At 38.3% G+C, this 16,784-nt stretch overlaps 1 protein-coding gene across 3 annotated transcripts; it reads left to right on the top strand.

The window, feature by feature from the left end:
* Window positions 1-5,319: 5,319 nt before the first annotated feature.
* On the top strand, window positions 5,320-15,909 carry lbr (lamin B receptor). 3 transcript variants are annotated; one of them, XM_025056646.1, is made up of 14 exons: window positions 5,320-5,451; window positions 9,198-9,372; window positions 9,770-9,973; window positions 10,361-10,444; window positions 11,905-12,085; window positions 12,407-12,603; window positions 12,792-12,846; window positions 13,265-13,459; window positions 13,564-13,667; window positions 13,803-13,928; window positions 14,037-14,205; window positions 14,401-14,481; window positions 14,590-14,712; window positions 15,141-15,909. In XM_025056646.1, exons 2-14 carry the CDS (start codon window positions 9,208-9,210, stop codon window positions 15,299-15,301), a joined length of 1,845 nt encoding a protein of 614 aa, XP_024912414.1. In that variant the 5' UTR covers window positions 5,320-5,451; window positions 9,198-9,207; the 3' UTR covers window positions 15,302-15,909. The 3 variants fall into 3 exon arrangements, with proteins under 3 accessions (XP_024912414.1, XP_008310927.1, XP_008310929.2); XM_008312705.3 differs by lacking the exon at window positions 5,320-5,451 and adding an exon at window positions 6,071-6,232; XM_008312707.3 differs by lacking the exon at window positions 5,320-5,451 and adding an exon at window positions 7,611-8,106.
* Window positions 15,910-16,784: the final 875 nt, after the last annotated feature.

Here is a 16,784-nt window from a genome sequence, read left to right on the forward strand (position 1 = left end):
GAGGGCTTGCGCGCAATCAGCCGTGTGAAACATCCGGCATGCGGGCCAAAACGGGCCCATTAGGGTGTTCAATCTGGCCCGCTGAATTTTGAAAATAAAAAAAATATATTATATTTTATTAAATAATAATTAATAATAAATATCTAATATGCTTTGCATGAAAACAAAGTGGGAAAACATGGACATATTGTTATTTATAGTTAATTACGTAATGATTGTACTGGTTTTTTTTTCACCAATATTGGTACCTTGTTACTTTTGTTATTTTTAGTTTTCTTTTTTATCAACTTGAATATGTATTTTTCATAACATAATAGTCATCGATAATTTCATTACTTCATTACAAAATGTAACCTAAATACAGTAGTAGGGACAAAGATGTCTAGTGGACTTGATCGTATAGAGCCGCTGCTGTCTTCGGGTCATTGGTCACATGACATGAATGGATCAGTTCAATTTTACGTTTGTACTAAGTTACCCCTAAAGATGTTAAAGGGACGCACGCACTGTTCTCATTTGTTAATTAGTATCAATACTTTATGAGAGGAAACAGTGATCAATCGATATATATTGATACCACTGAACGTCTGTGCAAATATTGAGTACAAATCTTTATTTTTTCATTCTGAAGCATTTTAACAATTAAAATTTACAAAATTGAAATTAATTCGCTGAAGGTGGCCGGACGTTTCATGTATCACAGGATCATCGTATCAAAAAAAAAAGACATTTCCACAGGTTCAAATGAACTCTTGTTCTGCGTTTGGCCTTGTCTCCTCAGCAATCAGGGAGGAGCTGGGCAGATCCAGCACGGCATAGAGAACCCAAACGTGCTGTTCAGGACATCTCTGCAGGTGGTGGAACACTGCAGCGGCGATTGTGGAGACGATGGGCGACGGCGAAGACGACGGTGACAACAAATGACATGATCTCCAACTTTTTTTAAAGGACTCTACTGTGTGGGTGAAGCAGCGCTCTATGACGGCTGGGTTTCACAGAAACTCCCCCACCCTCCCAACCTCACCCCCCGACCCCTGCCTCAGACTGGGGGCCCCCCCGGCGTGCTCGGCCCCAAAAGAGAGGCAAAGGCCTTTATGCAAAAGAATAACTATCCCTTTTTCTTTTTTTTTTTTTTTTTTTTTTTGTGGTCCCACGATAACAACTAAAAGGTCAGTAATCACCATTGGACTCGTGGCCGATACTCTGTTAACCATCGGCACACAAGCGAAGGGCGACTCGGAATCGGAGCTCTTGTGATTTACTATCAACAGGCATGTTTTTCTTTGAAGAGTGTGACGCTGGGAGAAAAGTTGGGGATGGAAATGGACCCCCCGTCTCCCCCACAATGCCATAGCGGTAGCGTGTGTGTGCGCATGTGTGTGTGGGAGAGTGTATGGGGGACTAACGATGGTCTCTGGTGAAATCCAACACTGCAGGACACTGTAAAGCTCGTCTTCCTTAAAAAAACAAAACAACAAAAAACGCTATTTTAACCTGAACATGTTAAAAAAGAGAAAACGTTATATAGAATATCGCATATCTATCAGCTCGTCTGTCTCCTCCGGCGTCTGCAGCCATATCAAGTAGCTCAATAATTCATCCTTTCTGGATCGTCTCTCTCTACTGTTACACTCGCCACAACCATGGTCGGAAATATTGATGGGGAAAAAAAACAAAAAAAAAAAACTTTTTTTTTTCTTCCCGGGTATTTTGAGTTAAAGATTCTCTCTTTGTTTTTTTTGTGTCTGTCACACTTTAGATGCATGTACGGTCTTTTTTCGTATCTGAGGAGAGAGTCGCAAGTCTGCCACGAATTTGTATGGTGTGTCACAAGTTTCTATTACAAGCAATAAGTGTAGCATCTTTTCAGCTGCCCACAACACACGCATTTTTAGTGTTCATCCTTTCTGGCCACGTAGACCTGCCTTTCATCTCGACTGTCCTGCAGACCGTCTTTTGCGTTATTATTTTTTTTTTTTTTTTTAGAGTGGAATAATATCCGAAGGACTCTTGAGGAAGCAAATTTCCTGTAATTTCTCAGTTATTTTTTCCCCCCTTTCTCACCCCTTTCAATTCCATGGATACTGTTTCTCAAGCATTGGAGCCGTACTGGATTTTTATTATTTATTTTTTACTTTACAACATTTGTACAAGAAAAATCACATCAGCGGTAGTGTGTCTGAGTTGTCGTCCACTCGAGGACGTTATAGTGCCATTTACTTTTCGACCAGTGCTTATGGATCACCTTCGTTTCATCTTGTCCTTTCCTTTTTTTTTTTTTATATATCTCCTGCCATCTTTGGATCCTTCGAACTAAAAGCTACATTTATTCAACTGGTGTAAACAAACATGATAAAAAGGGAAATGTCAATTTATTGAAACAAAAAAAAAATTCCTTGCACTTCAGTGCTGAGTTGAGTAGAATCGACACCACAGGCGTATGGCTGGGGCTAAGACTGATGATTGAGACCTTGGGCGTGGGCCTGTTGCAGCGGTACAATCAAACTTTATGAGTCTCTCACAGACCCTTCTGTGGAGTCGTGCGTGGCCACATCACGAACAGCTTCTTGACTTTTAAGCGGGGGTTAGAAGATGCGGCCGAAAAAGAGGTTTCAAAGTCATCCCTGAAGTCGTTGAGTATCTAAAAATGTTGATTTTATGCTGTCATTTTATCGGAGCAAACACTTTACTGATAGCGTATGTGGCAATATGCTTAACAACACTGCACGCTGCAGTTAGGGCTCAGATCTACTGCTCTGACTTCTTGGAGGTAGTAACAATATTTGTAACTTTATGCTGTGATTTACGGTTTTTGTAAAGTGGGAATGCCCCAAACTTCACAATGCTCACTAATTTACATAACATTACTGCTTAGTAGGGATGGTGGGATGCATCTGTTTCATATCCAATACCGATACTGGTACTGCAACTTGGGAGTATCTACCAATATTGATACAAATCTGTTACCTTCTTTCCTCCTCCAGCATGCCATGGGCTGCCGTTGCTGAGGCGCTAGCGACCCTGTTTACGACGTGTCGCGCAAAGTTAAGTTGACCATTTGGGCTTAGGTATCGGATCGAACGTGTTGTAGTTTGTTTTTCGATGTTTGATCCTGAATTTTTTTTTTACCAATATCTGAAAAATACAGATCTTGATTATGGGATCGAGGCATCCCTACCCATAATGCACCCTTAATCACTTTTCGCGACAACCTTTTAGGCTAATTAACAGCCATACCTTGACGGTGCACATTTTTTTGATAAAAACTGTAAAGCCACAATATAAATTTCAAAAGTAATTGTTTGAACTCTACACAAATTTTGGCTAACGATCTTAAACCTGATGCCCTCCCGAATATTCATAAATCAGGAGCTGTCTGTCCGGCACAGCTGTTCAAGGGCTTGGATGTTATAGCTTTGTTCAAATAGATTTTTAAGCAATTTTACACTTAGGATAGGATTTTATTTTTCCTCCCCTTGATCTCTATCTAGTAGTTACAGTAGGTTTGGGTCAGATTAATGACAAGGGTTGTTGTACTTTCGAAATCATTTTATACGCACAGATGCCTTTAGCATCTGCTCCAAAAATATGTCACTTCTTCTATTGATGTAAAAAGTGTTGATCTTTTCATCCCTCTGGTCCAAAAAGAAACACATGGCCATGAACCTCTCTGGCCGAAGTGTTTTCACAGCATCAGTTGCACTTTACATAAAATCAAAAATAAAACCACAGATCAAACCAACCATCCTCACAAACACAGGTACTTTCAGCCTCTGCGGCCAACAGTGCGGCTATATCACCAAAGGAATTAAAGGCAGCGTTCTACTGCTAAACGCGATCGCTCTCAATAAAGTCGCCTTTCTTATTTTTGTATTATTTCATCAAAGAAAAAAAAAAAGAGTTACGAGTTGTCTGTCTCTATTTTCAGTCCTTTGTACGTGATGGCAGGTAAAATGTTTGGAGCTATGTGGTCTGTGCCTTGTTCTAGAGTTGCATTTATATGTTGAAATATAAAGATGACTAGTAATAATATCGAGAGACTGTAATTACAATCACACGAAGCAATTGTTTTGTTTCTCCTTCGTTTTTTTTTTTTTTTCTCTAATCGTAGTCTTTTGATTTGAACGGAGCCTTCAGTGACCTCACTACTGTTCCTCACCAAGAAAACATCCTTCGCACCAAGCTCTTCTTCAAGCTTGTTTTCTTTCCACACGAATAAATAGAATTTGTTTCTGTACGGTTGTGAAGTTGCTTTTCTTACGACTCGAGATACACAATCAGACCTAAACGTCTCCCGGCTTCGGAAAGAGTTCGTAGACGATGTCTTCTCCGTATGATTTTTCCTAGACCATGGCCCAATGAGTCTGGCTGCAGTTTTCTGTTGTCTCATGCCATGTAAATCTCACGGCAGGTTTTGTTATCGATGTTTTTTTGTTTTGTTTTTTTTTTAAATATTATTTTACTCTAAGGAAGAAAACTGTAAGCAAATTGATTTACTATTCTGCAGCAAGCTCTGCTAAAAATGTAAAAGTTTCATCTTTGTTCATGGAAACGGTTCTTCTCTGACGAAGCTAAGGGAAAGGATTGCGAACTTGCCGGTACAGATCCAGAGTAGTTCAAATAAAGCAGGTTTCATCGATGAGTTCTTTTACCATCCTCTTTGTACCATACTGTTTCACTTAAATTAGTCTTTCTTACATGCTAACATATTGTTTTTGTTTGAGCGAATAAAATAAAAACTTCCAATATAAAACCACTGGCATTTTCTCTGTTAAGTATCATTTGCTACCTAATGAATTTAGCATTTTTCCTTTTATTCAAAATGTATAAAACCACTGGCATTTTCTCTGTTAAATATCATTTGTTACTTGGTGAATTTAGCATTTTTCCATTTATTCAAGATGTTTTTATATGTTGTTGCAGGTCACCAAGATAAATATAAACATGCAAGCACGTCATAGCAGGGGAAGACCCATTCACGAATGTTGCTGTAAAAGTGGTTTTCTCCAGTTCAACTTTACAACCCTTCAATTGGCTCTTTCTGTAGGCACGGCCTTGCCTTCGCGAACATTGCAGCTGAAGTTCATTTGAGGTTTTGTTGCTAACTGCAGGCAGAGAGAGAGAGAGAGAGGTAGAGAGAGAGAGAGAGAGAGAGGTTGTGCTGTGGCAACAGACAGGAAACACCCTAAGATGGGGAGGGAGGGAGGGAGGAAGATATGGGGGGAGGTCAGTGGGTGGTGGAGAAATGACTGATGCTGTAATTGGAGAGTTTAAATTTTCAAAATCACTTTTCTTCCTCTTTTTTTAGGCCGTATCTGCACTGACTTGACTACGGTGCTGATTGTTTACAAAAGTTGAATTGTGCTTCTTTGTAATATTCATTGATAAGCTATTATAATTGAGGGTTTTCCTATATTTTCCTATATATAGGTATAAAGGTCATACGTTCTTGTAAGTATATATTTTTCAAGTTTGTTTTCAAGGCTTTTGAGTATATGTCGTGAATACATTTCGCTGAACTTGCTGGTAGAGTTACAGTATGACCTGTTACTAATGTAAAACAGATGCAGGTGTCTTTTTTTTAGAAGCTCTGCATGATTTAAATTATATTATTTTAAAGTATATTTAATGGGAGCGTATATGGTGAGATATTCATTTGTTGCATTTGTTATTTTTGCAGAAATGCTTGTGTCCTCACAGCTCCGTAGACTTCTACCATAATAATGAGAGGCTTCACACAGAAACGTGCAATTATCTCGTTAAAGCACCATATATCAATTCAAGAGCTTACAAAAACGAGCACCGTGTGGGACCGTGAAAAGCAAAAATGCCGTTCTAGTTCTTTGTGGCTATATAATATAATTATATATATATAATTTATATTTTTAATTGTCCTTTAATGGAGTATAATAAAGTATTCCGTTCTATTTGTACTGCTGGAAATTCTACACCCAGTAAACAGTAGCTTTTATGGAGAGCAAACTGTTTTACGTTGATTCCGCCCATGACCAATCAAATCGCTGAGCTTTTTGAAATGAACGCTGAACTGACCAATCACAGGCCTTCGCGCCTTCCTGTCAGTGGTAGGTTTTGCCCAGAAAGGGAGGGAGAAGGAACTCTACGTCAAACGTTAGCTCAAAGTGGATGTTAAAAATATATAGCTACTTTTAATTTCCGCGTCTTTTTTTTGACAAAGTCGTTCACTAACTGGATTTGTTCAGACTTCGCGAAGGTACGTGACTTTGCACAGAGGCTTTATGAGTAGTTTGCCGCAGCAAAACGCGTTCTGTTTCTCTTTGTTGGGAAAGTAGTGCTTAGCTTAGCCGAGGCTAACCGAAGCCGTTCACGCAGCTGTACTACAGGCTTTGGCTTCTTTTCTAGACTATGACTTGTTTGCTGCTGTACCGTTGTATGTGACAAACTAAAATCCCAGCTGCTCTACTGTGAGCGTTTCAAGTAACGCTTTTATGTACGGCTGCATTACACGACGTAACCGGTTAAAATTAGACATTCGATGCCTCCTTTCAGTTAAAGTTTTAGTTTTGTACTAACGGGTATGTAAGCCAAGTTTTTTTTTCTCAAATCGCGCTCGAATTAATTTAGTCTTTTACTCGGCCGCCCACATTTAACCCGTTTTTCTTAAAAATGTAATTCATTCGAGCTTGTGTGGATGCTTGGGATGTGTCCGGTTTCCTACCCACTAATGTTTGAATGCATGACGTTTTCCCTCCTCGCGTTAACAACACTATTGTTTACTCCATTTATTAGTCACACGTTATTCATTACATTTTAGTAATGGCTTATGTGATTCGGACAACAAAACCAACATAACGAGGAGTTCCCTGTCAACTGCTTTTGTAAATTCCATCTACTTTAGAAAACATTGGTTAAGATAATACTGTAGGTGAGGCGCTGCCCCTTTAACTGCAGACGGTTCATCATAATTTCTCCTGTGTAGCTAGACGAATGTGTTTTCCAAACAGAACTCTAAAAAAAAAATAAACGTGGGAATTTCTATTATTAAATGTTATCATCTTTGCGATGTATCTACGTTTTTGAGCGTTACAATTACTTACTGTTGCCCCTAACGGCCTTTGAAGTTAAAGCGCTCTTTCCGTTGTGCATTAGGCATCATCATCAATAGGGGGCAGTATTGAGAAAAAGTCCAAATAACTTTCTATTAAGGATTATTTTTATTGTTAGTTATAGTTACAGGGTCACATATTATTGAATTAAAATGTATGTATATGTATATATATATATATGAGATTAATTGTTTTTGTTTTGCTGACTCTTGGACCATATCTAAGAAATCGACATTTTCTTTTAACACACACATAACTTTGCATGTTTAACATTTAACTACCTATAATTTGAGGATTTAAAGTGCTCTGTTTAAAGTCATTGTTTTAAAGTGATAGGTATGCAGTGGTAACCGTATCTCTCATTTACCTCATCTTTCATTTAGCTCCTTTTGGGATATTTAAGCTTTGCCATGTCCATTTAATTTAACCCACCTTTAAAAAAAACAGCAATGTTTTGCTTTGTGAATAATAATGATGTTGTTTGTTTTCTGATGAAGAAACGTCAAAACACAGATGTCAGGTCTATTCAATAGGCATGTTCAACTATAAAAAACAAGTAGCCTTTTCCTTTGTTCTAAAATCAATATATCTTTATATATCCTTTTTAATTTGGTCTCTGTAAAAACCTAAATCATGAGCTTTTAGTCGTTGCATCTCTGTATGTTCCTGTAAGTGATGTGTTTTTCTTCCTGTCGCACCTTGGTGGAGGTTGAGTGATATGGTACTGTTCTGTAACAACATGCATTGTTACCTCTTTTGTGTGACTTCACAACTCGACTCATTTTGCATTCCAAAAGCGCTGCATACCAGGTGGAGCCTAATAGTAGTTTTCAGTAGAGGCGGGGTAGTGTCTGCCTGACTTTTGTGTAAACTTCATCCCGTCAGAGCCAGGTCCTTTCATCAGTTCAGCCTGAGTGATTTGATGGGAAACTCTCATCAGTCACAATCTTTGCTCAGACTTTACCATTCCATATAGAACTCAGCAGATGGGCACCAAGAGCAGCACAGGGACTAATTCTAGGTGTGTTCTATTCATTTGGTTTTAAGGCACATGTGTTTATTGAGCGTGATGTGTATTTTTTGAATTGCTAGATACTCACTGAAGGAAAATGTAATGCTTTTTGGTACCGGTGTTCTCATGCGGTGTGGTGGAAACGGGTAGAATTAGAGTTATGTAAGAATTTATGTGAGGTTAAATTCTTTAGCAGTTGTTTTTGTGGTTACTGAAAAGGCTGTGAAGAATGTCTTGTTTTGACTTTGAAGCTTTTATAACTTCTGATAGACGCTCTGTTAGTCTCCAGGTCCAAACTCAATCAAGTTGTGTTGCTGAGCTTCCCATGACCTGAATGGAGCAAAACTTTTAGATGGAAATATATAGTAAACTTAGCACAGACATACTCGTCAGCAGTTCTCCAGTTGTGTGATTTGATTTTTAGTCATAGCCTCAATAGTCTATTGTTTTAAATGCGAATTGTGTCAGTCCATGTTATTTGTTTATGACGTACCGCATGGTGTCTACTTTGGTAAAGTATTTGAGTAGAACAAATCAGTGTGTTCTGTTGATTAAATCTTAAAAACAATAGTATTCCAGTTGTGATTTTTTTTTCTTCCTAAGAATATAGTAAGATACGGGAAAGAAATGTTCTCGCTGTGAGTTAATATGGATTTTTTTTCTTTGTTTATTTAAAACAGCAATTACATGATAGACATTTAGGGTTAGATACACATGCACCATTTTGTGTGTATAATAACTGGTTTAATGAGGGGGTGGGGTGTTTGTATTGCTTCTTTAGAAAAAAATAACTATTGTCAGAATATACCCAGTATTATTGCTGAGTGGGAGAGAGGGAAAAAAAATCTATAAAATAAACACTGTCAATTTCTTCCATTAACAAATGACATTTTTTGTAGAAAATGAATGCAGATTTCAAAAGATACAAAACCAAAGCCTTGGAAATGTGTATCTAAAATATACTATCTGTTGCTCTTTATTGTCATGATTATATACTATCTGTTGCTCTTTATTGTCAGGATTGACAGTATTGCTTACATTACTACGCCTATGATTGTAAGTATTGCTTATTCTTCTTTCTGTTTATGCCCTTCCATTAGATCAAAGAGAATGCCTAGTGTAAAGTACCAGAAGGGGGACAAGGTGATGGGCCGCTGGCCTGGGAGCAACTTGTACTATGAGGTCACGGTTCTGGCCTTTGACACCAACAATCAGCTTTACACTGTCGAGTACAAGGATGGGACAGAGTTGGAACTCAGGGAACAAGACATCAAGGTAGGAGCGGTCGACCAAAGTGCATCACAGCAGCAGGCTCAGTAAAAATAAATTATTCTAATTATTGTTCAATGTCATAGATTCATCTTTTTTTGTTATATTGTTATTATATATTTAAAATTACAAGGTAGCTGTGGATGAATCACAATTGTTTCAGTTTAAGTTAAGACAACTCAACGATCCTTAATAAGTATATTCTATATATTGCGGGGACCTTAAGACAATTAACAACAAAGGTATCTATGTACAGTATTGTGTTTCATAGCTATTTTTATTTGTGAACATGACCAGGACAACAAACAGAAATTAATTCTAATTGGAATTGGAATTGGAATTTTACCTGCCATCATCCCCATAATGACTATCTTCTCATATTTTACTTTCACATTTCTTTCAGAGTGTTGGCGGCTTCCAGACACGTGCACGCTCCCGCTCACGGTCACCGGGCCGCCGTCGCAGTCGTTCACGCTCTCCAGCCAGGACGACGCGACGCTCATCCTCTCGCACTGTGGCTGTTTCCGCTGCAGGTGCAGGAGATGGTGCAACTGCTTTGAAAAACAAAAAGTTGATGGAAACTTTAGAGGTCAAGCTGACCCCCGTGGTAATTTTGTCCTTTTACACATATTTAACTAATCCGAGTATAACTTAGTTTTATTACAATCAATAAAAACAACATTTACTCTTGCTAATACAACAATTTTCCAAAAAATTAATAAAGTACTATCTAGTAAGAAATAATGTAAGATAAGTAAATTAAATTAATTATTATAGCTATATTTTTGGCTTTTTGAAAAGAGGTTTAAATCTATATCAGAATAAGGCAAGAGCAATTTTATCCTGGTAGTGCTTTGGTAATTATTTGAAATGATGTATTGCAACATTTTTGACAATTTAACAATGTATTTTTCGGTTGCGCTTAATCAGATTTATTTTTTTCTCCCTCCCATTTTTCTCCCAATTTCAACCACTCATTTCATTTGGCATTCAGCAACAGGCCAAGACCCCTGAGAACAATAGCAACAATAAACATGAAAAAAGAGAAGAGAATAACGCAGCTAACAAAGCAAATGAGGTAAGTTGTCTTTAATCTTTGTTGAGAAAAAATATAATTTACAGAGATTGAAATATATCTTAGTCATGTTTTTTTATGAGTAGCTGTAGATTTATTTCTGTCCTGTTCAGACCAAAATGCTACGATTCAAATCTGGAATAGCACATTATATTTGACATTGTGAAAGTGTGAAAAAAACAAAAGCTACTTAGTTTTAAGTCAACCATGTCCTCCTGAATTTTCCCTGTGAAAAAACTAAATTACGTACAGTACATCCTGCCTGTTCCAGGAGAACTGGGCTTTAATGCAGTTGAAAGCCAATGGAATGTCATGACGAGCACATGAGAGGGGCACCACATGTTTGACTAGGATAGAAGTGAGTCACATGTTTGTACAAACATGTGCCACGTCTAATCTCCCAGCTATCGCCTCTTTACACCCAGTCCCACTCTCAGAGTTTGCCAGCCAGTCCAGTTGTGGAGATGCAGTCACTTCATACAGGAACACAAACCTAATTGATCTTGTCAATAGATCAAAGTAAACTATAATTTACTCCATATAAAATTATTTTATGATTTTTTTTACACTCGTGTGGTTTCAAGAGTCATAGACTAAGTGAATCTGGGGCCCTGATTTGCAGAGGGATTTGGGGCTACCTATTGGTCTAGAGCCGTGGTTCTTAACCTGGGTTTGATTGAACGGGTTCGGTGAGTCAGTCTCAGGGGTTCGGCGGCGGACAAGACACCCCCGCTTGGCCATCACCAAAGGGTTCGTGAATGCACGTATGAAACTCGTGGGGTTCAGTACCTCCAACAAGGTTAAGAACCACTGGTCTAGAGTAAGGAGGCTCCTGATGTGTCCAGGGAATCGGGGCTCCCAAGTAGGGATGTCCGATATTAACTTTTTGCCGATATTGTCCAAACGCTTAATTTCCGATTCCGATATCAACCGATATAGCGGGACAGTGGTAGAGGTTAAGTGTTGTCTGTTCACTATTGGGGACAAAATTGAAATACTATCAAGCGCCTGGTAATATTTATTTATTTATCTGTACTAACCACTGTAAGAGTTGCTGACACAGCATTCTGCAATATCAGTTGGGATTAATAAAATAAGTTGCAATGCTGCCATCTAGTGACTAGAGGTTTGTTATGTGCGTTATGAAGGAGTTAACAGTTATGGGTTTAGAACAAGTTACTGCAATTGTGTTTCAATAAAAGTTCTTCACAGCAACTGAAGCATCTGACTGGTCTGTCGCCGGAGCATACGTCAAAAGGCGAAACCCAACCGTTGCGTTATCGTTTTTTAATTATTGGGGTTTTAATTATCGGGAGGAAAACCGATAATGATTTTTTTACAGAGATTACAAAATGTGCTAATATCGGGCCGATAATATCGTTCAGTCGATATAATTGGGCATCCCTGTTCCCGAGCGGTCCAGAGGAAAGGATTTTACAATAAAAATGCTCATATCTTTGCAGGAGTCCAATTCCAAGCAAGAGACAGAAACTGAGAAAATCCAAGGTCGGTACAATCTACGTCGCAGGAAAGATGAGGGGGCGGCGAAAACCGCACCTTCAGTGGAGCAGGCGGAGAAGGAGCCTGCTAAGGTTGCACCTGTTGCACCCCTGTGCCCACCGCTAGATTTTGGAGGGAAGATTGGTGAGTTTAAGATTACGTATAGTGTAGCTCATAAGCTAGACTGAGACGCCAGTTTTTATCAAATGTCACTAGAAAGATGTGCAAATAAGGTTCTTTACCATATTTAGGTTAGTTGCAATAAATTACAGTGGTGGTATACATCAATAATCGTGTTTGTACAATGTGAAATACAAAAACGTCAGTGTTTCAATACTATGGTGTGTTAGTATTGCTGCAGATTATTGCTCAGTGTAAAATCACTTGTGTGTGTGCTGACTATAAGACTGTTTACTATAAATAGATTTTACCTGAAATCTGTATTTAAAAATTGTCTCTCCCTAGGAGCGTACTTCTGGCTGCTCTTTCTCCCTGCCTGGGTGCTTTTCCTGATACTTCAGGTGAACCTGGACGACCCCAGCTTGGCCAACTTTCCCCCTCCATTGCCTCCTGTTGAATCCTTCTTTGATGCCCATGCCCTCGGCTTTGTAGTTGTCTGGATCCTCTTTCAGGCCGTGCTTTACGTCCTGCCTGTTGGAAAGGTGAGTAACACTATGGTCGTGCAGTAGGATGATTGTAAAATTCCTCAGATGTGTAACACTATGGTCGTGCAGTAGGATGATGAATTCCTCAGATGTATGTTTGGTGTCATTCAATACTGTACGAATGCAGAACACAGATTTTGTTGTAACTAATATGTTTCTTTTTTGTTTTTACTCTTTCTCTTCAGCTGAGTGAGGGCATGCCGCTGAGGTCTGGTGAGAAGTTGAAGTACAGAACCAATGGTGAGTCTATGTGAATCAGTACCGATAGTCAATACACCGTGTGCAGTTACAGCAGTTTAATCTCAGTTTGGATTCTTCTGCAGGTCATCATTCTTAAAATACTTTTAGTTGTCACTTATAGTTTTAAAGGACGTTTTGGAGTAGCTATGGCAACCCCTGATGAGAAAAAAGACAGACAGGTTGTTAAACAACATTTGTTCTAAATAAGTCTTCATATAAGGTTATATTTTTTTGTCCGGTCCCATTTTTGGCATTTCTGTGATTAAGCATCAAATAATCAATAACTCAAATTTTTTTTCATTGTCAATGAATTAATCTAATGTTGAATATCAACGATTGTTTTTGACTTTTGTTTTTCATGATGATTTATATCCGTAAGATTTTTCTATTTTAAGAACTGCTTGTGTCTGTGTCGCAGGGTTCTTTGCCATTGTGGTGAGTGCCGTAGCAGTGGCAGCGGCAGTGCACCTGGGTCTTGATCTCACCTACATCCACAGTCATTTCCTTCAGCTGGGCGTGGCCTCCTTTATCATCTCTGTCCTGCTCAGCGTCTACCTGTACATCCGCTCTCGCTACGTTGCTCCCGAGAAGCTCGCGCTGGGAGGGAATTCAGGTGGACACAAATATCTGATACGCTCTGAAAGGACCAGATTTATTGCGGTTGTGTGTAATTCAAAATGTGCCGACTTTTCTGATTTCTGACTTTTATTCCTGCAGGCAACGTGGTTTACGACTTTTTCAAAGGGCACGAGCTCAATCCAAGAATCAAAAACTTTGATCTGAAATTCTTCTGTGAAATGCGTCCCGGACTTATTGGTTGGGTAAGAAAATGTACACAGTCATCTACCTCAGCACATCAATTAAACTGTTGTGTTTTCATTTTCAAATCAACCGTTGACAAAAGTTAGGTTAACATTTGTCATAAAATTATCTCCCTTTTTTTTTTTTTTTTTTAGTGCTTAATCAATTTTGCAATGGCGTTGGCTGAGATGAAGCTCCAGAATCTGAACAGTCCGTCCTACGGCATGATCCTGGTCAACGTCTTCCAGCTGCTGTACGTAGTGGATGGCCTGTGGAATGAGGTACGTTCCACAACGCAAATACTAATAATAATGTCATCTTAGGATGAAAAACACAGCCAAAAAAAAAAACCACATTCATTGTTCAAATGTTTGTTTGTCTTCCACTAGGAGGCGATACTAACCACCATGGACCTTATGCACGACGGCTTTGGCTTCATGTTGGCGTTTGGCGATCTGGTGTGGGTACCCTTTACTTACACCATGCAGGCTTATTATTTGGTGAGCCACCCCAACCCACTGAACATTCCAGGAGTGATGGCAATTGTCCTACTGAAATGTGAGTAATGTGACCACAACGTATTCAACATTAAAAAAAACTATATTCAATAAATTCCAGTCCAACTCCACTCCATGAAGCCCGGTCCATTAGCCTGGTCAGACAATAAATGTCTTTTTTTAAATGACTTCCATATGGGTTTTGAGGTATATTATTCACATTTGTAACACTTTTTTTTATTTGTTTTTTATTCAGTCATCGGCTTCTACATCTTTAGGAAATCAAACTCTGAGAAAAACGCCTTCAGGAGAAACCCATCTGACCCAAAAGTATCCTGTAAGTCGATTTCTGGTCTTATAGACGACCAGAGTTGCAGGTTGCAAAGTTATGGTTTTATTAATCTGTTTTAATCACGATACTTAATTGTACACCTGTTGTCTCCAGACCTGAAGGTAATCCCTACAGCTTCAGGGAAGAATCTTCTAGTGTCTGGCTGGTGGGGTGTTGTGCGTCACCCCAACTACCTGGGAGATCTCATCATGGCTCTGGCCTGGTCCTTGCCCTGTGGTGAGTCAGTTTCCCAAATCAAAAGGTCGATAATGTCATAACTGTTTTTTTTGACGTTATAACTTTTGAATGATTATTGAGTACTGTTTTGGTTAGAATGAACAGATGAGGTCGCATTAGCTGAAGTCAGTGGACCAAAGATGAACATTGATCCTAAACTTGGGTGTATTGAGCTTTGATAAATCTTTTGTGCATTTCTGCAATCAGTGCCCTTCTAACAGAAGTGAGTCCGTAACACAGAAGAGCATCCACTGTAACAGTTGTCTTTGCTGCTACACTCAAGTCAAGCAGTCTGAAATGTTCACATTTTTTTTCAGCTTTGTAGCCAGTTAAGAAATCCTGCGTAAACTGACGAACCTTAGCAAGAAAGAGTTGTAATCGTGTCTTCTTTTTTTTTTTTTTTTTTGTCCTTGTGGTGACATCTACAGGCATCAGTCACCTCCTGCCTTGGTACTACATGATCTACTTCATTATACTTCTTGTGCACCGAGACTCCCGTGACATGAGCGAGTGCAGAAGGAAGTACGGGTCGGCATGGGATGAGTACTGCCGGACTGTTCGCTATCGGATCATCCCCCGTGTCTACTGAGGAACCTGCAGCAGGATGCTAGAGCTGAGACCCTGTTTTAATCCCATAACTGACTTTCTAAAAAAAAAAACCAAAAACACCCCCACAATTTTAAATTCATTTAAATTAGTTTCTTTTAGATTAAGGATTTGTTACAATATTCAAAACTTGGACTTACAGTGTAAGATTTTAAGAAGTGAAGTTGGGGAAAAAAAAAAGAATTAAATGTATGGTCATTTTAAAAAGAATTTTACCGTTTAAGTAAAAGATACTTTAAATATAACATGAAATGACAAATTTGAAAATGGAAAGCGAACGCCTCTGCTAGGAATGTATCGGGTTTACAATGTGTATATATTTGTATATTTTTTCATATTTCGAGGATACACCACTTGCATTAGTTTTTGTAACTTCTGCTGTGCCCTAATATTCATATTTACATTTTTTTTTTCAGCCATTTATAACATTTTCAATATACCCTACAATTTTATTTTTACAGATTTATGTATTTTCATGGAAGGGCTTCAATTTTTTTTATTCTTAAAATAGTGACCGAAAATGATAAATTCGGTCCCATGTTTCTACCTTCCTTTAACAGATTAAAATAAAACCAAACAATGGGCATTGGTTAAAATGTAATTTAGAAAAAAAGCACACTTGGTACAATTAAGCTAGTACTGATACTGAAGCATTTGCCGATTAGAAATTAAATCAGCAAATGCTTCTTTTAAAAATAGATTTTTTTTTAATGAACATAGAAGGCCTCAGTAGATGCACCTTCTATTTTTAGATTGGTTTTAACTTTTTTTTTTTTTTTTTTTAAACTCAGACAATTTGCCAGGAAGTTGCATTAGAGGACGTTATGACTTGTTTGTTGTGTATAGTTTAATGCATACGTAGCTTTTTTTCGACTTCAGAGTGTAAAGTATTTTTTCCAAAGGTTCAAGAAATATGCACTATTGCATGAAGGTATTGATTGGGCTTTGCTACCTCAGGTTTTACTCAATGGCCAGATATGTTGTGTCTGTCCGCTAGGAGGCAGTATAGGAAATGAGTGTGAAGTCGCAGCTGAAGAAAGTTGCTTGGTCCTTCATTTTAACCATGTGTTGATAAAGGGTTGCATCACACATTTTTTATTGCAGATGAAACATTTGTATTTGTTTTAATTTCAGCGATTGTTTCAGCTACAGAACACGTTCAGACCCTGCACATTTTAACTGAAACAGAAAAGACCCAAAATGAGCAAGTGTTTTTAACAAGTATTCAACTGTGCAGCTGTAGCGTAAATATGCAAGCAACAATACCTACATTTGATTTGACTTTTTTTTTTTTAATTGCAGTGCTGACTGAAAACTCTGTAAATACTTTTTAATGTGATATTTTGAAGTCAAAGAATTAAGTAGCGAAGTAGATATGTAATGTTGCTTTTTGTAACGTCACGATACATTTTGAAGCCACTGTAATTGTGTTTACAACTAAACCGCGTTTTTGAACAATTCTTTCA

The sequence above is a fragment of the Cynoglossus semilaevis genome, chromosome 7, assembly GCF_000523025.1.
Source record: "Cynoglossus semilaevis isolate Cse_v1.0 chromosome 7, Cse_v1.0, whole genome shotgun sequence".
In the NCBI taxonomy this organism is placed as follows: domain Eukaryota; kingdom Metazoa; phylum Chordata; class Actinopteri; order Pleuronectiformes; family Cynoglossidae; genus Cynoglossus; species Cynoglossus semilaevis.

Bases quoted from the DNA above. Each gene is read 5' to 3' on its own strand.
- lbr (XM_008312707.3), top strand. From the start codon at position 8,072: ATGGGCACCAAGAGCAGCACAGGGACTAATTCTAG. The intron at 9,373-9,769 runs GTAGGAGCGGTC...CATTTCTTTCAG, and splicing joins TCAGGGAACAAGACATCAAG to AGTGTTGGCGGCTTCCAGAC. The intron at 12,847-13,264 runs GTGAGTCTATGT...TCTGTGTCGCAG, and splicing joins GTTGAAGTACAGAACCAATG to GGTTCTTTGCCATTGTGGTG.